We start from the raw sequence: 26799 nt of genomic DNA on the forward strand, positions 1-26799 counted from the left end.
CTCACACTCTGGATCACCACCCATACAGTCTCTCTCACCCCAGCTCACCCTCCATAGACACGCACTCTCTCCCTCTCCTACACATACACAAACACGCGCGCGTACCCCATGTATCCATCATGCGGATGGACACACACACACACACACACCTCACTTATCCTCACTCCAAGCACACACAAAAGCACAGTCGCTCTTTTTCAGGATCCCTCCACACTACACCCTGAACCATTTCTCTCTCCATCTCTCTCTCACACACACAAAAATGCTATCCCCATCCACAAACACATGCAGACCTGGTTCACACCGAACAACATCCCAGAGTATGGGTTGAGTATGGGTTAAGTATGGGTTGAGTATGGGTTGTCATTGAAGCATGGGTTGTTTGAACAACCCAGAGTTCACAACTCAACAACAAGCCATGGGTGAGAGCTGTTTCTTGTGTTGTTTGTGGTTAACAGCCCATAGTTAAACCATAGTGCAGGGTTTGCACGTAACGATAACCCACAAATCTTTGATGTGGAGTGGTATATAAATATTGTAAATAAATAAATTCAGCAATAACCCACTATTCAATGGCAACCCATAGAGAACCCATACTCTGGGTTGTCATTATGTGTGAACCAGGTCACAAACACACAACCTTTCCCTACCACCCCCCACCCAGGTTACTCCCCGATGGCTACTCCCCTGCAGGCTTCTTGCTGCTCCCCCTCTCCACTAACCTCCTGCTGGCTTCCTGACCCCCACCTGGCTTGCCACTGCCCTTCCAAGTGCCCCCTCACTGCTCTACCTATCCCACTACTCTCTTTATCCCCCAGTTTACCAGACAGAAGTGACAGGACTCCCTTCCTCTTTTTCCCCTTCTTTTTCTTGGTGGCTGGGTGTGCTGCAAGGAAAGCATTACCCTATAACCGCCTGCCTCCTCCATTTCCTAAGAATATCTCTGAGTCCCACATGTGGTTCAGAGGCATTAATGGGAAATAAAGATGGCAGTGGCTGGAAGCCCCCACTTTGCTTTGAAACAATTCTAGCAGCTGATAAGAAACTGTATTATTTAAAAATAAATAAATAAATGAATAAATAAATAAATAAATAAATAATAAAAGTGGGAGAGGTCGGGCACCTTCGTGGACACCAAAAAATGCTCAGGGGTGTAATGGTGTCCCTGGGTGCCACACTGCCTACCCGGGGAAAATGTCATCTGGAAGCCTACGCTAAAATTCAGCAACAACCAGAGCCAGCCTTACAATGAGGCAATGTGGAGCTGTCACTTTAGGCAGCATTATTCCAGAAAAGTAACCATTTCCCCCCCCTCCAACCTATGTGTGCAGGCGCAAGACATAGATTTTGGAAAGACATAGAAAGGCTGTCATTTTGACTTTTTGCTTCAGGTGTAAAAAAGTCTAAAGCCAGCAGCTACAGTTAAACATTTCCAGCTCTATAACATGATCATCTGGGAAGGCCTAGTGTGTTAGCTGTCCGTATCACGTGAGCCAGATGTTCAGAACTCATTTGTCCTAGGCAAGCAGCCACTGCGGAGGAAGACTAATTAAGCCCCATGCTGAATCATTTGCTGTGGTACATACAACATCCTAGCAAGTGCTACGTGAACACATCAGTCCTAACCAGAAGTGCCAGTCAGCATCAAACTTTCCTTCTCAACCCTTTTCAGAAAACTGGTCATCCAAGAAAAAAAAAAAGAGTCATTAAAAGTCCTCTCCAAGCCAAATAGAAAACTGTAGCACAAGCCCATGAACTGAAGTATTAGAAGCTGATCCAAAGTTAAATGCATAAATTTTGCATGAATTAATTGCAAACAGTTGGTTCTTATGTATTGCAACCCTAGTTTTGGTCTACAATTGAACTAAGCTAGACATACTCAATTTTCCCATAATCTGTACCTGCTAAAACCAAAAACTGATTGGGTGATGAAGCATGGACTGACTGCACAATCTGGCTCAATCGGTGTTCCACTTTCATTTTCCTCCATATGAAAGCTACCACCTGTGTTGATCATTTATATCTCCTCATTTTGCAAAATATATGTTAAGTTATCGGTATGCAGGGGTGCATAATTGTATTTGCACATATTTATTGTTACTTTACAAATATCCCAGTCTTACAGTACCAAGGTAGCATATGCCCAGCATATATGGAAAGAACAGGGCAGAACTAATAAGCAACAAGCCAAACAGTTAACTAATGAACTGCTACGAAGGAGATCTTGTTGATGCACAGAATGGAAGGTTTTCCTCTGCGAGTTCCCAATCCATTCCTGCATTCATGAGATGGGAGTAACTTTTAGAAGTGCCCATCTCCTTCTGAACGTGCACCAAAGCACCCACACACTCCTTCAGATATAAGCAATTAGCAACACTAACTTGTGTACATCACAGAAGCATTAAGAACTTTACCACAATCCTATTTGAGGGGCTACCACTGTAAAACCCAGCCTCACAGAATGCAAGAGGACAGAGCCTCAACTCTCTCCAAGATTTCCCTATTGAAAATGATTACTTGGCTCAAGATAAAGGGTTAGTCCTATTATGAAGCAGGTGGTGGAGGAAAGGAAGCCAAAGGCTGTTAACACTGTAGATTGCAGAGAGTTCACCGCTGTTTTGAACTGCAGGTCCTAGTTACAGCTGGCATGCAAACATGTTTTGCCAACCCATCATTGAGCCTTATGTCTTACGGTGCGTCACTGTAAGCTAAATACACTGAAGTGTGTGGCAGATGGAGGGGCCTCTGGAATTACCTGATCAGAAACCTATGGCTTCACAAAACCCAAGTCACACCTGCCAAGTCTTATCAATTTTCTTATAAACCTCTCATAAGTGTAATTCTGCAACTTCCTTAGACAATGTTTGTTCGGCACCAACTGCTTTTATGACTAACATTTTCCCACAACCGCTAACTTAATATTGATGTCCAGCTGCTAAAAGGTAGTCAGCTCACAGTGAAGATTCACAACGCTCATGTCTGTATGAATTCTTCACCGTGCATTCATGGATGAGTAGTCTGGGGGGCGGGGATCAGGTTCGCTCAACTTGCACCAAGTTCTACACATGAAAAATTAACGTGTTTAGTTAATTCATAACATCAAAATCCACATGGATATCTATTACAAGAGACTTCATTTCAGTGAAAAGAAGGTCTTGCAACTGTTGCAGTGAGCTCTCTGGAGAGTAATTACTTCCCATTTTTCTGAAATACCTAAGGTTTGTAATTAAGCCCATTGATCAGAGAATTGCAGCTTTGCTGAAAGATATCCAATTGATCATCTAGTTCAACCCCTAAATATTATCAAGGCCTTTGAAACTGTCCCTACCTAAATGCCCATGCGCAATACAAGTAGCAACCTGGATGCACAGCCTGTGCAGTGGTGTGCTTGAATTGTACACAGAAAAGCTCCTTTAACTTTTATACCTAGAAACTTACTTAAAATTAGTAAATAACTGTAAAACAATTCAATATATATTTCACAGCCTAACACATGTTGAACCTTTGGGAATTAATGGGAAGCTTTTGCAAGGGGCACATGATCTTTAAACCACTCACTTCACAGGCACTTCTACTTTCCACTGAAGTCTCCATTGTTGAACACTGTCAAATCAGATGCTGAATTAGAAGAGTCAGTCTGAGTCAGAGTATATGAGCACTGCAACGTAGCTCGAAAACACTGCATTTTTCTACTATACATCATTGGCCATGATGTTTCAGTTAACAATAAGGTCATTTGTTCTGCCATCGCCATGTACCAGCACACAACATTGTGCAATACAATAGATTAGCAAACACAACAAAGACATATCACAATGCAAACTCATGCCATAGTTTCCCAAAAGAAACACATAACTTCTTTCAGTAACCATCTAAATTTGTAAGTCTTCCAGCCCCCGGATTTTGGTTACCCTAGGAATTTCTTCAGTTGCCATATTAGCTAGCAGAACATCCATCCTGCCCCCAACCCCAAAATCAAAACTGAATCCACTAGGTGCCTACAGAAGAAAATAACCTAACGCCATTCCTTAAATATAGTGGGAGTCCTATATTCCATTTTACAAAATACTATAGACATCAACCCTTATGTCCACTTTCTTGAGTTACCTCAAGAAAATATTCCAGAATACCAATTTTAAATGTCTTAAATTGCACCATGCTACAGCACATACTTGGAAAGCAAAAGATAGTTTTAACTTTGCAATTAACTTTTCACATAATGATGGAGGGTGCAATTATTGACATACTTTTATCCAGGATTGTGGTCTGAACTTCATTATAGATGCCTTGAGTAGGAGCACACTAACTCATCAAGGCACCTTTTGCCTTCTCAAAACAATATGTAGCCCATGCCTGGGGTGATGGGACAATTGTAGGGATCATCCTTCAGTTGAAGAAAGAGCCACATAAATGCATTCTCTTGCATGGGCAAGCATCCACGCCTCTCAAAAATAGAACACAAAGTGCATACACACCCTTGAGTCACATGTTTGGTGGCTACCTTCCTAAGCCTCTCGCACAAGTCTCTTGTGCAATATCTCAATCAATAAGATATTAAAAGCTATGCTGAAGAGCACCACATAAAAGCACAACATGGGAAGTTCATGTTCATTTAACCATCAGCTTCTGCGCCATATAAACAGAGCTACTGTAGCACCTTCAGATTCACAGCTCATCCCAGTTCCCAAATGATGCGCCATGAATATCTACTTGCTGCCTGTGCTATAACCAATTTGGGTAGCCATTCAGACCAAGAGACACACAAGATGCTGGTGAAAGGATGATCAAGAGAAAAGCAAATTAGCAATGCTGAATAACTTCCACACTTGTCATTTTAGCTCCTACAGACTCATTTATTACACAAGCTTTTGTATGCTGTAAAGGAATACATACCCATAGCTCTATTGCACAAGAGAGGCTCATATCCGTGAGTTACAGGCCTGCTTACATTCCTAGAGAAAAGAACTGCAAAACCCCAAAGCTACCAATCAAAAGAAGGTATAATCCCATGCTGCTATGATGCATATTTATAAGCACAAATAAAGAGTCAGGCCTAATAAAATACATGCAATTATAATTATAGTGCCAGTTCAGATGGCACAAACCAAAGCACTGCACCCTCATAAAAGCAAAGCATTGTTTAGCACATATAAAGGGAGTTCTGCCCTAGAAAATATGCTGATACTAAATTAAATGAATGTATTTCTTGGCAAACTAAATGTTCCATAACTGTAAGAATTAAACCAAGTATATGTGATTACTCAATAAACCTGATTAACTGAGCAAATTCTCCATTTATTCAAAGGATGCACCCCCCACCCACCTTCTTTAAAACCCAAAGTGCATGGTCTGAGATGTACGATTTCAGACATTTTGGTTGGGACTGTTTTACTACATCTTGGTCACACTGTTGTCTAAAACACAATAAGGGCCACGATCTTGTAATTTGGACACTGAACACATACTTTTAAACCCAGTACAAACTGATCACACTGCTAGTTTCCTCCTCAACCCTGTTTTCCACTGCTTTCCCCTCACACGTTTTAGTGAACAGAACCCTAGACATACTGCACAGCAGGTAGGAGAGAAAGGGCAGATGACAGAATCAAGGAGAGATGCCATGACACCAGGACTTTTGAAAGGTATGTGTCCAATGTCCAGGGTTCAAGGTGGACATCCCTGGAACAATGGCTGGATCTCTCTTTTAATGGGAGGGAGTACCTTTGCATTAACAGCCACCTTCAATCATGTGCCATTTCCCTAGTGAACTCCAAGGTACGGGCTAATTCCCATACACTGCTATTTCTTACCATCATTCCAACATTACTCTAATGAGCATCCTGCTGGTCTTAAACATTTTCATACTTCAAGTCAAAGCTCGCTCTCGTTGCCGATGCACCTAGTCTTTTTTATGGACTCCACAAAAATGGAGACTGGAAGCAGAATAATGACCCTCTATATGGAATCCACTCCCAAAACTTACTGTTTCAGGTTGCTCATAGCAAAAGCAGGCCTGCGTTACCGAAAGGTAGCAATGCATACATGTGTGCATCGTGTGAAGGAGCCCCCCCCCCCAACTAACATTATGTGATGGCCTGCCATCTGCATGTTCAGTCTACACATGTAGGCTTTCCATGTGTTTTGAGCCCTGATTGCACAGGATTCCAGAAAGAATGGAAAGCCTAAGAACACAGACATAAGGGGTGGGGCCAACAGCATCACATGACCCTGGCTCCACAGTTCCGTACTACCTGTGACACCCATTCACAAGGTGCACACATGAAGGGGGCTTAAGTATGCTTTGAATCAGGCCGTATGTCATAGCAACTTTTCCTTCTGGTGACAGCAGTGTAAACCAACTTGCATCTAAGGAGCAGCCTATTGGTGTATCCCACGTTAGTCCAACTGAAATGAGTGGGGCTTCAGTTAGTCATGAAACAACCCTATGTTCCCTCAATCTTTACACTCAGAAAAGCCAACACTAAAAGATTGCTGCTAGTGCTGTGAAGCCAACCTCTCAGCATTTTACAGAGCATTAGGCCCACATCTGTCCAGAACTATATTTTTTTTAAAAACCCTCAGAAGTATGTTGTGCCCAATCAAAAAAAAAAATAAATGAAGGAACCTTCTCCCACCAAGGTCCAACCAGCATGCAACAATGAATGCATTACCACTGCCACCCTACAACTCTCTGGTAATGTTTAGTGAAAGACAATACATGATTGTGCTCTCCATCCCATTTCATTGGCTGCTGCTTGGGCAGGGAGTGGGGTGGCAGCATTGTGCACAATGACATCACAGCATTCATTGTCTTCAACTAAACACTACTGAGGAAATATGGAGTGCCAGTGATCACACATTTATCATAACCTGTGACTTCTTCCTAAAAGAGGCAACTTCTTTCCAAACATTCACCTGATTTAATTTGAGACCACTGAGTGTGACTCTCCTAGCAGAGTGGAGATTATTTTGTATAATTCCTATTAGGTTACTAGGATCCAATTACATTTGATGAGGATCTTCGTTTAAAGCACACCAGTTTCAGCACACGATGAAGGCAGCAGGTGCATAATGCAAACAGAAGAGGAAAGGTGAATTCAAGGTAAAGGGAGGGAGGGTAAATGTTCAGTACTTTCATGTGCTAGAACAGCCAGCCAGAGTAAGCCAGAACTGGCACTTGATGAGTAAATGGTGCAAAGAAAGAATTAATCTAAAGAAGAGTTGCTTAGGAAAAAAAAGAGTAATCACCAGACAAACTGATGGGCCAAAGAAAAACAACAACATTAAAACGGGTGAAGCTAGGTAAAAAGTTGAGGGATCTGCAACTGGAAGCTGATCGTTAATGTTTTGCTTTGTTGCAAGCCAAAGCAGCCATGGGTTGGACAGGTGTAACTGGACTGGGGTCACACCACTGAGGGAGAAATCCTTCACGCTGCACCATGCTCCTGATCTAAATTTCCTCCCTACAAAGATTCTGTTGCCCCACAGGTGAAAACATACTAGAATCTGCCAGTGTGTACATTTCCCCCCATGAGGCAAATAGCTGCGGGGGATGGGGGGGGCAATTCAGGATAAAGGTGTGGATGAAAGGTTGAACCTTCACTCCAGTTTCATTCTGACCACCACCACACTGATTTTAAAACTGAGAGGGAGAGGGAAGAGATCCAATCATAGATTTCCCACCATCTCTGCAGGCCCCAAACTGGGCAATCACAGCTGGTTTGCATATTCTGCTCAAATGCAGTTAACAGGTCCCCATGAAAACAGGATATCCCAAGACAAAGACAACTGCCATTTCACTAGCTTTCTCTCCCCCCACTCCCCGCAAAAATAATAAGGGGTGGCCAATATATATGCTCCCACACTGCTTGTCTCAGAAGTTAAAAACCACTTATACACTACAATGGCAGTGGACTTGTAACAGGGCTGGTTTGGGGCATGTTTCTTATGGCTTATCCCCAGAATCTGTTGTAACAACCATCAACTCTGGAAAAATAAGACAAGGCCTCCTATGCATGTACAGTGAACTGATCAACCACTGATCACCCTCACATGTCTCAGGGAGGATCAGTCTTCTGGGTAGGCTTCAGCCCCAGCAAATCTTTTGGGGTTTAGAATCATAGAATCATAGAATAGTAGGGTTGGAAAGGGCCTACAAGGCCATCGAGTCCAATCCCCTGCTCAATGCAGGAATCCAAGTCAGAGCATCCCTGACAGATGGCTGTCCAGCCTTGTCTTGAACACCTCCAGTGTGGGAGAGCCCACCACCTCACTAGGTCATTGGTTCCATTGTCGTATTGCTCTAACAGTCAGGAAGTTTTTCTTGATGTTCAGCTGGAATCTGGCTTCCTGTAACTTGAGCCCATTATTCTGTGTCCTGCAGTCTGGGATGATTGAGAAGAGATCCTGGCCTTCCTCTCTGTGACAACCTTTCAAGTACTTGAAGAGCGCTATCTTATCTCCCCTCAGTCTTCTCTTCTCAAGGCTAAACATGCCTAGTTCTTTCAGTCTCTCTTCATAGGGCTTTGTTTCCAGTCCCCTGATCATCTTGGTTGCCCTCCTCTGAACCCTCTCCAGTTTGTCTGCATCCTTCTTAAAGTGTGGTGCCCAGAACTCCAGATGAGGCCTAACCAGTGCTGAGTAGAGGGGAATTAGTACTTCCTGGGATTTGGAAGCTATGCTTCTATTATTGCAGCCCAAAAGAGCATTTGCCTTTTCTGCAGCCACATCATGTTGCTGGCTCATATTCAGCTTGTGATCGACAACAATTCCAAGATCCTTCTCGCTTGTAGTGTTGTTGAGCCACGTATCCCCCATCTTGTAACTGTGCATTTGGTTTCTTTTTCCTAGGTGCAGAACTTGGCATTTATCCCTATTAAATGTCATTCTGTTGTTTTCTGCCCAGCACTCCAGTCTATCCAGATCACTTTGAATTTTGTTTCTGTCTTCCAAAGTATTAGCTATCCTGCCCAATTTGGTGTCATCTGCAAATTTTATCAGCATTCCCTGCACCACCTCCTCCAAGTCATTAATACAAATGTTGAAGAGCACTGGGCCCAGGACTGAGCCCTGCGGTACCCCACTCGTTACCTCTCCCCAGTTTGAGAAGGTCCCATTGATAAGCACTCTTTGAGTCCGATTCTGTAGCCAACTGTGGATCCACCGGATCGTTGTTTCATCTAGCCCACTTTGAGCTAGTTTGCTCATCAGGATATCATGGGGCATTTTGTCGAACGCTTTGCTGAAGTTGAGGTATATGATGTCTATGGCATTCCCACAGTCCACAAGGGAGGTTACTTGATCAAAAAATGAGATCAAATTTGTCTGGCAGGACTTGTTTTTGACAAATCCATGTTGGCTTCGAGTAATCACAGCATTGTTTTCAAGGTGCTTCCAGACGGATTGTTTTATCATCTGCTCCAGAATTTTCCCAGGGATTGATGTCAGACTGGCTGGTCTGTAGTTCCCAGGTTCCTCCTTTTTACCCTTTTTGAAGATAGGGACCACATTAGCCCTCCTCCAGTCATCTGGCACTTCCCCCGTTCTCCGTGATTTCTCAAAGAGAATAGACAGGGGTTCTGAGAATTCTTCTGCCAGTTCCTTTATTACTCTAGGATGCAGTTCATCTGGCCCTGGAGATTTGAACTCATTCAAATTAATTAGGTGTTCCTTGACCGTATGCCTATTGATCTCAAGCTGCAATCCTGCCCCTTCAGCCTGTACTTTGACTTTGCCAAGGGGGTCATAGACCCTCTTTTGAGAGAAGACTGAGCCAAAGTAGGAATTGAGCACCTCTGCCTTTTCTTTGTCATCTGTAATTGTTTTCCCATCCTTATTTAATAGCTGAACAACCATTTCTTTCCTCTGCCTTTTACTATGCACGTAGCTGAAGAAAGCCTTTTTGTTGTTTTTAGCATCCCTCGCTAACCTCAGCTCATTCTCAGCTTTAGCCTTCCTGACACCATCTCTACAATTCTGTGCTACCTGCCTGTACTCTTCCTTTGTTACTTGGCCTTCTTTCCACTTCCTATATGTGTCCTTTTTTGTTTTCAGGTCATCCCTAAGCTTTTTGTGAAGCCACACTGGCTTCTTCTGTTGTCTTCCACCTTTTCTTCTTGTTGGAATTGTTTGTAATTGTGCCCTGAGAATTTCCTTTTTTAAAAGCTCCCACCCATCTTGGACTCCTTTTCTCATTAGCATCGCTTGCCATGGGACCTTACTGATCATTGTTCTGAGTTGATTAAAATCAGCTTTCCTAAAATCCAGGGTACGCGTTTGACTACACTCGGCTTTTGCTTCCCTTAGAACCAAGAACTCAAGTACAACATGGTCGCTTTCCCCCAGAGTTTCTGTAACTGTGACTTTATCCACTAAGTCATCTCTGTTGGTTAGGATCAAGTCAAGGATAGCTGATCCTCTAGTTCCTTCCTCTACTTTCTGTAGGAGGAAGTTATCCGCCACAATAGTCAAGAATTTCCTGGAGGGGCCATGTTTTGCAGAATTTGTCTCCCAACAAATATCGGGGAAATTGAAGTCCCCCATTACTACTACATCATGCTTCCTTAAAACATTGGCTATTTGCTTTTCAAAAGTTTCACCCTCATCTTCTCTTTGATTGGGTGGCTGGTAGTAGACTCCGACCACCAGGTTCCTTTTATTCTTTGCTCCATTTATTTTGATCCAGATGCTCTCGATGGGGCTACCAAGCTCATCTTCCTGTATTTCTGTGCAGAGAGAAGTATTTTTCACATACAGTGCAACCCCACCCCTCTTTCTGTTCCTCCTGTTCTTTTTGAACAAGTTATATCCTTCAATTGCTGTATTCCAGTCACGAGAGTCATCCCACCAAGTCTCAGTTATACCTATCAAGTCATAATTTCTCTCCTTTATTAAGAGTGCAAGTTCGTTCTGTTTGTTTCCCATACTCTGGGCATTAGTATATAGACATCGAAGACCATGTGCTTCATAGTCTGGCTTTTTAAAAAGAAAATAGTTTTTAAAAAGAAATCACACATACACATAGGGCTTATTATTTGCCCTTTAGGATGCAATCCTATGCATGTTTAGAGAGAAAAGAAGGCCTACAACTCCCAGCATTGTTGGACTCCTGGACTCCTGTCATCTCCAGACAGCATGGCCAATGGTCAGGGATGATGCGAGTTGAGGCCCTACAACACCTGGAATGCCACAGACTGGCAGTGGCTCTGCAGAGTCACAGACTGGGGGTTTTCCCAACCCTGCCTGGAGATGCCAGGGATTGAACCCGCAACCTTCTGTATCTAAAACATGTGCTCCCTTCTCCCGTCAAACACACTGCCCTTGTGCTTATCTCCACGCTTCCAGGAAGAGGTACACCCTTTTTTCAGGGGGTTAAAAGAATTAATGGAAGAAAAGGCATCAAGCATAGAAGAAGGTTAGATTTGGAGACAAACAATATTTACACATTCTGAATGCCAAAAACATTGTCTCTCAATGTTTCCACTTCTTTTGTGAGGTGCCACCTGGTGCCTACTCCGCAGAGCAGCAAAACCAACATGAAATGCCTTTTCTTCTCACTGAAGTAGTACAAATTGTACTACTTCACCTAGTTTTGAAAGGTGTCTCTTCTTTTTTATCAGCTACACATATTTTATATAAGCCAAAGACAACTGGGGCACGTTGCTTTTTTTTTTTTTTTTAAAGGCCACTCCACACATTCAGGCAGGCACATAAGGTGTTTCACAGGGCCAACTCCAGTGGGTCTTTTGCAAAATGTACACTGGTGGGTCCCCTCCTCCGGCAGTCAGCACTGCCAGGATCACCCAGCAGCAGTAGCAGCACTCCAAGCTGTGTTAGGCAGCTTGATCTAGCCACTCTTTTAATACAGCTGAGCAATGCTAGGTGGTTAGATCCAGCCTCCTGGCATTCAGGGTCACGGGGCAGGAAAAAATGGGGGCATGGAAGGCATCAACAGTGAGCCCTGTCAGGATACCAGGTCTGCCCAAGGGTGCTAGTTGTTGGTGGCAGCCCTAGCGTTTCATCTCCACCGATAAAGCATCAGGTAGCTGATGATGGATAAGACCTCTCTCTGCCCAAGACCCTGGGGAGCCAATGCAAGCCAGAGGAGACAATACTGGGCTAGATAGACAAAGAGTTTGATCTTGTATAAGGGAGCCTCTTATGTAGCTCCCTGTTGAGTATTCGCTCTGTGGAAAGCATGAGTTTACTCCTGTGTCATGTATGAAATGAGATGGCTCATGAGATGAGAGGTATTTATTTATTTATTTCATTTCTATACCACCCAATAGCCAAAGCTCTCTGGGCAGTTCACAAAAATTAAAACCAAAGAACACACAATAAAACAATATAAAATATATAAAACATTAAAACCGCAGTATAACAATACAACCAGAATAAAACCAGAATAAAACCTAGCAGCAATGCAGAGATTTAAAATACAGATTTAAAACAGCAAAGCTAAAAGTCTAGAAAGCTAAAATGCTAAAATGCCTGGGAAAATAAAAAGGTCTTCACCTGGTGCCAGAAGGAATACCGTGTAGGTGCCTGATGAACCTCACTAGGGAGCTCATTCCACAGCTGAGCTGCCAGAGCAGAAAAAGCCCTCCTCCTAGTAGCCACCCACCTCACTTCTTTTGTCCGGGGAGATGCAGTAGTTTCTGTCCATTAGCATTTCTTATTTATAGGGTGGTTGTATTTTAGTAGATAAGTGTATTAGCTTTTAAAAATTTTGTACTTTTTAATTCTGTTGTAAGTCAGTTTGAGTCTTTTTTTAGAAGGTTGTCTATTAACAATAACAATAATAATACATTCCCTTGTTACTCATCCATCCATATTTAGGACTGAAGGGATTACACTGGATATATCTTATCACCATATAGAGTCACTGAATGCTGGGTGGGCTACTTTATTATGTTCAGATCTGTGCAATGATCAGAGAGGATATACTTCTTACAAACCTGTCCCACAGGCCCATTCTCAGAGTTATTCTTTCCTGGATTATTTTAGATCTACAGGATTTAGCAAATAAACCCCTTTTACGCAAAACATGCAAGGACAGGACACACTGTAATTAACCCGTTTGGAGCTGCAATGTTTTATTTCAGGAAAGTAGGATGGATTTAAAAGAAGAAAAAAAAAAAGCAAGACGCTTTCCAGATTACTGATTTTAGTACAAAAATGCAGTACCATTAGCTGTTGCAGATAATCCAAACCCAAATACCATTCCCGAGAATAGCACATTTGTTCCTCAGTTCTTGCAGTTGATCCAGTCTAGACAACTTTCCAGCACTCACATCATTTTTGTTGCTAGAAAATTGCAATCTTGCCCGGTTAGCCCTCCTCTTGCAAGTGTGAATGCTCTATGGATCATGACTGCATGGATGGATAGTGCCTGCAACATTACTAGTCTAGTGACCAGCAACAGCTCCCCCACTAGCGCCCTTATCATATTCTGCACTTTTAAAAAGTGGTTGCCCTTTTTTTAACTGTAGAAGCTGAGCAGTCCCATTCAAGCATGAGAGAGTCTACCTAGCCCTTCATATAAGGAAGAAACAAGAGGTCCAAACAGATCTCTGAAGCAAGGGAACATCTCCATCACGGCCTCAATTGTGAGCTTCTTGCTGGCCCCTTTTGGGAGACAGCACTGTATATGTGACTTCACACAGGAGGGCAATGCATATGTTCTTAATACTGGTGTGTGTCTGTGCAGTCACAACCCTGTCAAAATGCCATCCAACTAAAAGCCAATTCATATAGTGACTTCACTTTGACGAAAAATAGTTGCTTGTCTCAGCCTTGAGTTATCAAAGCTGAGTATTTGTATCCTTTGCACCAGTTCCTTCTGTCCTTACTTTTCCCACTGAAATCACCAATTACATCACCAATACCACTGCAACAAGGAAGGACATCCCATGATGCTACCGTGTGTCATAGAGCAGGAATTGCTCACAACAGAATTCTTTCAGAAAATGAAACATGTAGGACACTTTGTTTTATCACCAAGGCTCAATCTCAGAACTTATTTACTGATCTAGGGTTAGCCTGGAACTTCTTTAAAAAGAAAGAAACAGGATTGTCATCTTTGGACTTCAAAAATATTGTCCTCTTGGATAAAGCCAGGTAGCAGATCCTGTAGAGAATCCAGAGGAACAAAACAAAACAAGAGCAGAGCCACAGAGAAGATGACTGGGTGAAGCCTGGAAGAATGTGGAGTTTATTTATAAAATTTGTACTCTGACCTTCAGTAAAAAATATTCCCAGGGTAGCATTACAAATCAATAAATTAAAAGCAAGAAAACTACAAAATCCCAAAATTAAAAAAGCACAGGTGGAACAAAACATAACAGCAGGCACAGGCTAGAAACAAGTCAGATGGTATTTCAAAAGGCCTGGGGAAATAAAAATAAAAGCTTCACCTGGCAGCAAAAGGATACAAGGCACCAGGCATGCCTTCCTGAGGGCTCCCTGGGGGCACCCAAGGGTTACCGAACTTAAGAAATGGACCTCCAGCAAACATCTCAAACATCTCACTGGCTGATACATGTGGGAAAAGCTGCCTTTTCAGACCCCAATACTGATTATTTGATAAAACATGGATTTACTGATTGGGGCAGTTAAATACTGGCTGACACAACAATGCAAACAAGAGAGTACTGCTGGACATGTGCTGCTGCTTTTCCCTCTCCATTGGGTTCCCACAGCCTGCCCTGAACAGCTGGAGTTAAGAGGCATGACTTCCAGGTGAGAAATATATGGCTTCAGAAAAGGTTTGATCCTGGGGAACCTCTAACTAAACCACAGCTTAATCACAGTATGTTCTTAGGACAGCTTACTCCACTTTCATTTTCACTTTCACTAGACGGTCACATTTTGCAACAATTTTTTAAACATGGTTCAAAAACCCTAGCTGGCAACTAATTTTCAACAGGTGCCGTATTTTGAATTGAGCAAGACCTGACTCCTGCTCAAGTCCAGACCCAAGCAAAGGGCTATTTAATGCCCACCCACCCCACCAATATAAATAGCAACAGAAGCTTCACCAGAGTTCTTCCCTCATTCAGCTCAGATTGAACCCTGTGCAGACCAAGGGACAGAGGAGTGAGTATTTAAGAACTCACACTGCATGCTGGATATAGATGTGGGGAGGGGGAGAGAGGGGGGGAACTGGAAAATTCAGGGGGGAAAGTTATCCCCACTCCCAATTTTCCAAAAATCCCTGGTGGGGAAAAATAGAGGAAATTTTTTATGTATTTATTTTACCTTCCCTGCGTTTTCCCCCAGGCCCTCATATCACTAATGCTGGGTACATACTGCTGAAGAAACCTACTTAATCACATATCTTCTTGTAGCAGCAAATCGCTTGAGTCTCTTCAACCCCGGTAGTGTTTGTATTTCAAGGCCAAAGTGAAAGATGGTCCTTGAATAATCAAGGCATGTACCACACACAGTACAGTACAATTCCTCTCCCCCGGCACCCTGAGGACCCCATATGTCCTGAGTGAGCAAAATGTGTTCTGCTCCCACACTTGTTGTTGTGCAGGGGTTCCCCATACAACCTATGGAGCAGGGAAGAACGGGACTAAGTTAGCAGATAATGTTCCACTTCTATCACAGAGCAAGAGAATCTCAGGTAGAGATGTCAGAGAAATCCACGATTCAAACGAGTTCAGAGTTCTATGAATCCAACCTGTGGCTTTTGCAGCAGGACAGCTTTTTCCAAGTCATGTGGATTCTGTGGATTTGCAGAACGTTTCACTTGGGCGGGGGGTTGCACTAGCACAAATGGGCATTAACTAATGCAGATTAGCACATTTGCGCAAGTGTGCATTAGCACTAATGTGAATTAGTGCAAATAGAATAAAATTCTTGTTTAAAAAAATCAGATTGTCAATGAGCAGATGACGGAATGAAAGACACCTGACAATCCATGAAACACTGGTGGAATGGACTTAACAAAATCCGTACATCCCTAATCCCAGGGTTACCTATCTTGCCATTCAGGCAGCAGCAGTACCATAAGGTACAGTACCTGCAATAACAGCCTTGAATGAGCAACCTAACATCCCACTGGCAACATGGTAAGATAAACACACATGCTTTGCAAATGTGAATCAGCAGCATATAGGAAACAACTGATCTTTTAGATGGTTGGCAAGCAGAACTACGTTTTTCAAAAATCTGTTTTTCCCATCTACATATAAAACTGAGACCCACTGAAGACAACTGCAACTCTCTGCAAACGTATGGGTGCTGGCAGAAGGTGCCAATTCCCAAGCTGTTCCCATCCGTACTGGAATGGCACATTACGCTTCATAAGATAGATGTGCAACTATAGGAGTTGACAGCAGCTATAAGAAGTGCTGATGGTTTTCAGTGGAGCACAATTTACATGGGCTGCTGCTTCTTTACATAAGCAGTTTCACAAAACCATTCATTAAAAAAAAAAACACTTGATATATATGCCCCAATATCTGTTGTACAATATTAATATTGTACAAGTGTCACCATCCTAGGATCAAATGTTCATAAAGAAAACACTGAGCCATACTACGGCAACACCTTTCTATATAAAAAAAAGGCCTAGGCTTAGCAAGCAAACAACTGTCAGTTGCTATAATCAATACCTTTCTATATATAAAAATTAGGCTGCAATCCTGGAAGTAAGTCCCACTGGATACTGTACTGCTTACATCCAAGAAAACATGCACAGGGTTGTGCTGCAAAAACATATAGTAAATTAAGCACAGCAGACATTAAAATGTTTTATTCCAGTGTTGTACCTTCTGAATTACAGGCTGCCGAAGAAGCTAAAATGTCTCTCCTGACATAAATTGGAGAAGGCCAAATGCATATCATGCCAGCTTGCTTCTTAAGAAAAAACTGAAATTCAGAATGTCTGCTGGAGTACAACTTCTTGCCCACTGCATAGGCCTGCATCTAGAATCCTGCATCCAAATGATGCAACAGGAAATGAATTCATTTTTCAAGCCTCTTTGCACAACTGGGAGCAGTGGCTTCATGCAGAGGATGTGAATTTGCTTGAACGCATCTGTCCTGCAGGTGCCTTTGACATGGACCACCTTTCTTACATTCCCCTCAAGTAGCATACCACACCTGGAATTAAATGGATTAAATGCGTAGGAAGCTAATGATGCCTTCATACAGCAGTGGGGTGGACTTTTGCTTCCTTCCAACCCTAAAATTAAAGGATTTATATTCTGATAAAGTTTTGTTCATTGATTATATTTTATATACTGCCAAATAGCCAAAGCTCTCTGGGAGGTTCACAAAAAAATTAAGAACAGATAGGCACAATTAGGCATTATTTAGAAGGGACTGACCTGTCAGAGGAAAGGAAGACTAACTCTGAATAAGCATGGGAGGGTGGCAGAAGACAGAAGATATGGAAAAGGGTAGGGAGTTGTGTGAGTGCATTTGCGCCAACTGGCCCAGAATACCCAGGCAGTCCTGATTTTCCTTATACTTATGCCTCGTAAATCATCCCCCCCACCCCCTCACATTCTTCTTGTTGGGGATTCATTATTAAAATTTACTAATGTGAGTTAGTGGAGCTATATTTCTTCAGAGCTTAGCTCCCTCATCTGAGTCTCTAAACATTCCAATCTCCAAGTGGAGGGTTGGATACACCGTTATAAAGACCAGGCACTGCATAGCACCTTGGTGTTTACATGTGCATTTACACGCAGGTGCGCTGAACATTGAGGGTGCAATCCTATGCATGTTTAGATCCTATGCATGTTTAGACAGAAAAGTAGTCCATGAATTCCCAGCATTCCCCATCCAGCATGGTTGGCTGGGGGAATACTGGGAGTTGGAGGACCGTTTTCTGTCCAAACATGTATAGGATGGCACCCAAAAGGTATTTTCACTTCACATTTTCTCTCTCTGCACATGAAAGATCAAGGGAGGGGAGGCACATGAGTCCAAGGCTCACAACAGCATGTTCTCAGAACACTAAACCATGGTTTAGCATTGTGACTGAATGCAGCCATTGTAGGACAACCAGGTTTTCCAAATCTTTAACCAAGCAAATATTATCTTTGATTTTAAATGAGCACAGGACAGGCTTGTCCAGAGCAGGCAGAACAGAGCCTTCAGCAGTGTGCAACAGTGGAGGAAAGGGCCTCGTCTAGTGATCCGTGGTTGTGAGAACAAGAGTGTTACACAGAAGTGCCCATTCTCATTTGTGATATGCTGGAGGATATGGAAGAACATTCAGTCCTGCCCCTTTAACCCTGCTCCATTTCTGTTTCCAGTTATTCTTAGAAGATCCTCTCTGCTCTCATGAGGGCTAGAAACTTAAATAAATCAAAAGCTAGGATTCTCATATTTCTGCCAAAGCTATCACATTTTACCCTACAAGCCAGAGTCCAAGTTGTTCCTCACACTTTGGACTCAGCATGTGGACTCTTGTTCAGTAACTAATTTCAAGAGCTTGGGCTGACCTTGAACCAAGCCTAGTTCTCTAAAATGGCTCTCTTCCTTTCAGAAGAGCCCAGCTATTGAGAGCAATCTCCTTAACAAAGAAAAGGTACTTGGCCACTCTGCCAGGGCCATTAAGATAATCTCCAGTAGTCCTACTGATTCCATTAAGTCCTCTCCTGTCAAACACCAAGATCAAGAGTGACAGGTCTGGAAGGGATCCCAAAAGGGCACGCAAACCAACTTCAATCCCATAACACTACCCTGTCCTTAGAAAATGGTCTGTTCTTAAAAGAATAAGAATAACCACTTTCCCTGTGAAGGCAGAAATGAAGAGATCAATACACTCATTCAAAACACGCGAGTAAAACATACACACAGACTTATATTTCTTCCACCACAGATACTTTACAATGTGCTTTTGCTTTCTGCAGTCCCCATATTTCTTTATTTCTTTATTAAATTTATTAATCGCCCATCTGGGTGGTCACCCAGCCACTCTGGGCGATGTACAGCATATAATAAAACAGTTTAAAACAATAAAATTCTACAATAAAAACATTTTCTAAAATACCCTAACCCACCCCAAATGCCTGCCTGAACAACCATGTTTTTAATGCACGGCGGAAGCTCATTAAAGAGGGGGCATGGCGGAGTTCCCTAGGAAGGGAGTTCCACAGAGAGGGGGCCACCACAGAAAAGGCCCTCTCCCTCGTCTCCACCAGTCTAGCTGTCCTGGCTGATGGGACAGAGAGAAGGCCATCCGAGGCTGATCTTGTTAAGTGGCCTGTCTGGTGTTGCTGGAGGCGCTCCTTAAGATAGGCTGGGCCGGAACCATATCGGGTTTTAAGGGTCAAAACCAACACCTTGAATTTGGCCCGGAAAACAACTGGTAACCAGTGCAACTCCTTCAGCACTGGAGTGATGTGATCTTGCTGGCGGCTGCCTTTAATCAGGCGAGCCGCTGCGTTCTGTACCACCTGCAGCTTCTGAACCGTCTTCAAGGGTAACCCCACGGAGAGCGCATTACAGTAGTCTAAACGAGAGGAGACCAGGGCATGTACTACCGATGGGAGCAGATGGTCGGGAAGGAAGGGGCGCAGCCGCTGTATCAAATGGAATTGATACAGCACTGTCCTGCTCACAGCTGACACCTGAGCCTCCATGGACAGCTGGGAGTCCAAAATGACCCCCAGGCTGCGGACCTGGTCTTTCAAGGGTAGCCGTACCCCATTCAACGCCAGGTCAACATCCCCCAGCCTCCTCTTGTCTCCCACCAAAAGTACCTCGGTCTTGTCAGGGTTCAGCTTCAGCTTATTCCTCCCCATCCAGCCACTCACCGTCTCCAGACATTTGGACAGGGATTCTGCGGCCAACCTTGGTGAAGATTTGAATGAGAGGGAGAGCTGCGTGTCATCCGCATATTGATGACACCGCACCCCAAACCTCCTGATGATAGCCCCCAGCGGCTTCACATAGATGTTAAATAGCATCGGGGAGAGGATGGAACCCTGTGGCACCCCACAAGTGAGTGGCCACGGGTCCGAAACCTCCTCTCCCAGTGCTACCCTCTGGTACCTGCCGGAGAGGAAGGACTGGAACCACCGCAATACGGTGACACAGTTCTAATTAATCAACAACACTGTATGAATTTGTAGGCCTTAAAGCATAAATAAAGATATGGTCATTACCAGATCATTTTGAACAGGCCTAACAGGAACAAACTGATTGAGAGCAATTACACTCTGGTAGGGAAACAAACAACACATAAGAACCACTTCAGAAGCATGGTCAGCAAGGACCAGTACTAAGGTGATGTGTTATTACTACTGCAGCCAAAGGGTTTTAAGCTTCAAAAACAGGAAAAGGAGTGAACTGTCAAGACTACACCAAAATATGGGGGGGGGGAGTGCCGTTCATATGAGAAAGGACCAATGTACCTTCTTAAATATCCCTTACAACTTAGCTCTCAAGACTATTAAAGATTTGGTTGGTTGGTTTTTGTTTTGTTTTGAAAAAACAAATATAAAGCTAGAACTGTTTCAGCTTTACCTAAATATGAGCCTGCAGAGAACTCTATTTAAAATATACACATCTCTGCAAACTGTCAACAGCTAAAGTTTCTAAGGCTGCACTCCAAAAACACTTCAAGCATTTGTTAAAAACACTAATGATCTTTCTTTCATAGTATTTGTGCAGCAGGCATGTTCTCTCACCTTATGGATACAAGCACAAAGAGGGGGAGGGAAAGAATCCAAATTGCTTAATTTGGGTTGAGAATGTCAAGCCAAATCATATAGGCAGAATTCCTCATTTCCACATGATCTTTACATGTGTCCCAATTACAGCATTATTATTTGCCCAATATTTCTCCACATCTAGCGAGAACAACATGACTTTTCATTCACTCCCTACAGAAGGTTAGGACAATAACCATGCTGCTATTCTCTACTCCAACCTTATTTATTCACCTAGACTGATGCACACAGAAAAGGAGATGGACACAATCTCCCAAGACTCTGAAGAGTGGGCCCAACAACTTAGGGTGCAATCCTATTGGAAATGCCCTGGGTTCTTGTAAGCCTCTGAACTCGGAGGCGCAGGAATAGCCCAACTCAGAAGCGTAGGAATATCCAATGCCGAGCAGGAGTAACATTGCACCTCCCACTCTGCATTTTGGCAAGACGGGAATTCCCCCCCCCCCGTCTAATGGAGGCTTCAGAGAGGGGGAAGGAAGGAGGCTGGTGATGTGGGGACAGCATCCCCAGTTACCTCCCCTCCCTGCCCACTGGCACACACCATTTTGCCTTTCTACAAGCAACTGTTTGCAAGTTTGTAGAAGCAGCCGGTGCGGTTCTCTCCACACTGGCTGGGAGGGGAAGGGGGCAGGGAGTTCAGTTTATCTTTAGTGCTGTCTCCGGCCTTGGATCCAGGAATCCAAAATATCCTATGTCCCCCAGACACTGTCTGGGGGGCATAGGATTGCTCCCTCCATCTAGGAATTACATACAGTGAGAAAAGCCCTCTGCTTATTTTCAGATGGCAGCAGTTTCCATAGCACTTCCCTGCATGGCCCATCCTATTGCTTATCACCATTTCTGTCACATCCAGTAGCCAATAAGCAACACTGTTACTTGTAGAGCACCTGCTTTGCATGCAGAAGGTCCCAGGTTCGATTCCCGGCATCTCTAGATAAGGCTAGGAAAGAATCCTGCCTGAAACCCTGGGAAGCCGTTGCTGCCAGTCAGTGCTGACAATACTGGGCTAGATGGACCAAGGGACTGACTCAGTATAAGGCAGCTTCCTATGTTCTACAGTCCTACACAGCAATCCTAACAAATGCATTATATAGGAAGGAATAACACCCCCCCACACACACACAATTTGGCTTAGGCACTGGCTTAAATGTAGTATCTCCACAAAAGGAAGGCAGCCGCAAAGAAAGACGCATAGACTGTATGCTGGAAATTCACATTTTGGCAAAACAACTGATGGCAGAAATATCGCAAGTCTTCATCGCTGCCTAGCCTATCAACTCAAGGGCTTTTCTTAGCATATACAGTGAAATAGGACTCAAGCTTTCAGAAGCCTTTTCTAGGGAAAACACTGCATTCATGTCTATTTGTGGGCTTCCCACAGGTAGCTGGTTAGCCACTGTGTGAACTGAATGCTGAATTAGACAGGCCTCTGGTCTGATCCAGCAGGGCTGTTCTTCTGCTCGAAACAGCAGTATTTATACAACCTGGATTGTACAGCATAGTCTCAAAGTGCTATGTTTATTGCATGAGCAGTATCCACTATTAGGCTGCAAGCCTAGCCTAGCCCCACTTGCCTGGGAGTAAGCAATACTGAACACAATGGAACTTACTTCCAAGTAGACCATATAGAGTGCACTCTTAAAGGTGGCTTTTGACATGCCTAAACCAACCCTCCAATAATGCTGCCCCCATTTATACATATTCTTTTTAGTCATTTGTGGCACACTGATAACCTGAAAGGAAAAAGAGCTAACTTTTTAACAGTTCATATAAAAGATTCTCTGTCAGGTTGCTTGGAGGCGATTCTAATTCACTACAGGTGACCATGCGTGTAGCTGTATATAAGCCTATGCTAAACCACATTATACTTGCCCTTTTGATTGTGTGCTTGAACATCAAACACAGAGAAAAGGCTACAGACCCACAAACATCTGCATTTCACAAAGATTTCCCTATATACACACACACACAGTCATATAAATGTGTGTATTATTATTATTATTAGTCTTGATCATAGAGGCCTAGCAGATCTTGCATTTCTTGGCAGCAGGATTTGACATTTTGGGGTGATATGTCCACAAAACCCTTAACAACACAGATGGGAAATCAGCAGTTCTACAGGTCTGCTTAGGGATACTTCCTTATGGTTCTGAATACCGTATGTCAAAGTCTGATCCTGACAGTTTGCATGTGCCATAACCATTTATGGTCCAGAAACGAGAGTCAAAGATTGCATAAAGACACAACGTCTGGCAAGTCTCAGAATCCAGGGTGTCACTAGAGGTGGTATGCCTCTGAAAGAAAGTTGCTGGGGAAAATGAGCAAGAGGGTGCTACAGCGCTCATCTCCTGCTTATGGGCTTCCCATAGTCCAGGGGTACAGAACCTCAGGCCTGGGGACCAAATCCAACCCTCCTGGGGTCTCATTCTGGCCCTCTGGGGTTACCCAGGTGACCTTGCCCCCTTCTCCACATCATCAATAGTTCCTGGGGGCGTGTCCCCACCCACCCATTGTTTGCTGATTTCCTGGCCTTTCCATGTTTCTTCCCTCATTCTAAAAGGCTGAAATGCCTCTTCTAAGGCTGAGTTCCTGGCAGTAAGAGCTTGAAGCTAAGATAGGCTAGCATTTTTTTTGTTATTTTGCCCCACCCACCACCAAAATGTGGCCCCCAGAAGTTTCCGCAAAATGGAATGTGGCCCTCAGTTTGAAAGAGGCTCAGCACCCCTACCATAAGCACCTGGTCCCAGAATGCTGGATGAGATAGGCCTTTGGACTGATTCAGCAGGGCTCTTCTTAGGATCGACAGCCCCAGAAGCCTTGCCAGCAGCCCTTCCTGATCAGTGACACCACCAAATAAACATGGAAATTATGAGACTGGCTCAGAGTTGCTATGGGACTATATTACATTAACACCATTCAGCTGTACTTGCACAGCAGTGCACAGCCTAGAACTGAATCGCATGAGCTGAGCCGTGTCGATTATTTAAGGAATAAATCCTGGCAAAGTAAAAGTTCATGCATTTTAATTGGAATGTGTGTCACACGTGCTAAGTATAGCTTTTAAACAGAGGGCTCTTCCCTTCTCCCATCACTCCCCCTCAGCTCAATGGAGTGGGCTATCAGAGCTTAGCCATACGTAAACATTGCTCTTCCAATGGAATGCTAGAGGCAGTGAATTTATGATTAATGCAGACAAATCTGGGAGTTTTTTTTTTAAAGCCACATCAGTTGATAACCTTGAAGCCGTAGCCACAGGAATATAAGATGTGCAGCCCACCAATGCTTTCAGAAAGGAGTGCCCCCATCTTCTTGGACCACTTACAAAATCAAGCCAGGATGTGTGGCATGCTCTGTGCCAGCTGTCCCCAACCTGGTGCCCTCCAGATGTTTTAGACTACAACTCCCAGCATTCCTGCCCATGGGCCATGCTGGATGGGGCTGATGGGAGTTGAAGTCCCAAGCATCTAGAAGACACCAGGCTGGGGAAAGCCAGTCTATGTGCATTACAACTAATGTACTTAAGAGGGATCATCTGACGGCTGGGTTGCGCAGCAAGGTCCGTTTGCATAAGAAAATAGGAACTGCCTCATCCTGAGTCATACCAATTGGTCCATCCAGTTCAGTGTTGTCTTCTGCAGCGAATGGCATGGCTCCCCAAGGTTTCAGGCTGGAATCTTTCCCAGCCATACCTGGAGATGCCCTGGACTGAACCTGAGATCTTCTCCATGCACAGCAGGTGCTCTGCTACTGAGCTACGGTCCCTCCCCAAACTCCAGTCGGACACCCTAGATGATACTGGGCTAGATGGCCCCATGGTCTGACTCAGTAGAAGGCAGCTTCCTATGCTGTGGGGGAGGGGGAGTTACTCATCTCATCATGTACAGACATGGATCTCGAGCACAATCTCACACCAAAGGCTCCTGTGTGGAAAGGCGCCCTGCATGCACGTTTGGAAGAGCAGCCCACCTGCATGCCTTGGAAGAACAGGGCTCCGGAAGGTGGAGAGCCACACGCGGCGGAAGGGGAAGGCAGCCTTTCTTCACGCTGCAGAACAGGTTAGAGGATCCAAGAATGCTCCTTATTGGGGAGAAGCTGACCAGAACCAAACTGCAAGGAAGAGCCCCCCCCCCCCCTCCGGCACTCTGGTTCTTAACGCAGAACGCCTAAATAACACCCCCACACGCATCCCTTGGCCCCATGCACCATGTTGACAGCCTGTGCTACATCCCACACCCCCTCCACCTTCCAGAAGATGTCTGTCTGGATCAGCCGTGGTGTCCCCCAGAAGTTTTGGACTACGGCTCCCATCACTAATCATGCTGGTAGAGGCTGATGGGGGTTGTAGTCAAAAACATCTGGAAAGCACCAGGTCGGGGAAGGCTGGTCTAGAGATACCCACGCCAAAGGAGCTCCGCCCCCCATGTTCCACGGCGAGATCCACCACGCAGCGTTCACACCTCCCTCAACAGCCACCTCTGGTTTCCCTCCCACCCCTGCAAACCCTGAGACAGCCAAGCTCACCGCCCCCCCCCAAGCCGTGCCCTAGGAGGAGCAGCCCCTCGCCCTCCCCTCACAGGACGTCCCAACCAGCTCTCCTCTAAGGCGCGCAAGGGCAAAAGCTCCCGCCAGCAGCCGGGGTGGAGCAAACTTCGGCACACCCGAACTCCGTCCCGGCCACCCCAGACTCGCCGGGGCGCCAAGCATCACCCCCCCGGCTGCTACACATGCCCCGCTGCCCTACGAGGCAGCAGCCTCTCCGCGACCACCCCCGGACGGCGCCCGTGCCCAGCGCCGCACGCTCCCCCCAAAGCCGCCCCGAGAGGTCCCTCGGCGCCGGCGGAATCGCTGGCGGCCTCCCGCCGCCGCCGCTCACCTCTATCAGCTGGACGTAGCTGGCCGGGAACCAGCCCCGGAGCCCTTCGGCGGTCTCCCCTTCCCACCAGCCGCCGTCGGGCCCCGCCTGCAGGACGGTGAGCAGCTCCCCCGCGGCGAAGCGCAGCCCGTGTCGGTGCCGCTCCCCGGAGAAGGGGTAGAGGGTTCTGCAGCGCGCCCCCAGGAGCGGCACCGCGCGCTCCTGCCCGGGCGGCGGCATCGCCCAGCCAGCGCGCGACTTGCCCAACTGCTCGGCGCTGGCCGCCACAGGTGCCTGCCGAGCCGACCGCTTCTGGCTGCCGGGAGCGAGCGAGCGAGCGGGCGAGCCCGCCTGCCTGCCCGCCTGCCCGCCCGCCCCTCGTCCCGCCCCGTCAGCCCGACTGGCGGATTGGCCGCCGCGCGTCCCCGCACCGCCCCCTGGGACAGGCGCACCGCCCTCACACGCTCGCTCACGCACACGCCGGAGCCGAAGCCGTTCCTCCCCTCCGCTCGGCTCGGCTCCCGGCGGGGACTGCGGAGCCGGAGAGGGAGAATGCGGAGGGCAGGGGCGAGATAGGACGGGCCGGATCAGCCCTCGCCATCCCGCGGGGGTGGGGGGGTCGCCGTCGCCTCTCTCCTCTCTCCTCCGCCCCCGTGATCAAGTCAAGCAGGATTATTTGTTTCTTCACCGCCTACTTACATTTTGTCGATAGGAATCTGGGGTCGACGTTGCATTAGGATGTCATAAGGATATTTATATAGTAAGGTGCAATCCTATGCATGTTTAAACAGAAAAAAAGGCCTCCAATTCCCAGCATCCCCCTGCCAGCTATGCTCCCTGGGGGGTCATGGGAGGTGTAGGTCTAAACATCCATAGAGTCGAGTCCTGTGCACACGTGCCTGGAGGTAAGGGCCATTGCATTCAGTGGGACAGGGTTCTGAGTGAACATGCACTGTACGGCTGTAATCCTATTCCCACTTTCCCTGAGTAAGCCCCACTGAATTCAGTGGAACTTGCTTTTGAGTAGACATGGCTAGGATTGAACAGGAAATGGTTCAGTGGGAAGATGTTTTAATTATACACCTAAACCATGTGAATTTAGCAAACACGTGTATCATCCAGGGGTGCTCTACAGGCAGCTGCCTCTTGGGTGGTTAGTTAAGCAAATGGGGATGCCTATCAATTTCAGTTTTGTTTAGCTATCAGCCATATGCTACTGCAAAAGGCAAAATTACCCCACCTCCAAAA

The 26799-nt window shown here is 45.3% G+C and overlaps 1 protein-coding gene across 7 annotated transcripts in view; it reads right to left on the reverse strand.

Moving 5' to 3' along the window:
• The window catches only part of GAS7 (growth arrest specific 7), a 180968-nt gene extending 155032 nt beyond the window's left edge, over window positions 1-25936 (reverse strand). For all 7 annotated transcript variants that reach the window (XR_014788315.1, XR_014788314.1, XM_084838289.1 and 4 more), the window contains exon 1: window positions 25573-25936. Coding sequence is in view for 5 of the 7 variants with exons in the window: in XM_084838289.1 (XP_084694415.1) it covers window positions 25573-25791 (219 nt within the window). In the remaining 2 variants the exon portion in view is untranslated. The remainder of the gene's footprint in view (window positions 1-25572) is intronic.
• Window positions 25937-26799: the final 863 nt, after the last annotated feature.

The sequence above is a fragment of the Heloderma suspectum genome, chromosome 2, assembly GCF_057233095.1.
Source record: "Heloderma suspectum isolate Gila_16-S chromosome 2, 16-S_ref, whole genome shotgun sequence".
Lineage (NCBI taxonomy): Eukaryota > Metazoa > Chordata > Lepidosauria > Squamata > Helodermatidae > Heloderma > Heloderma suspectum.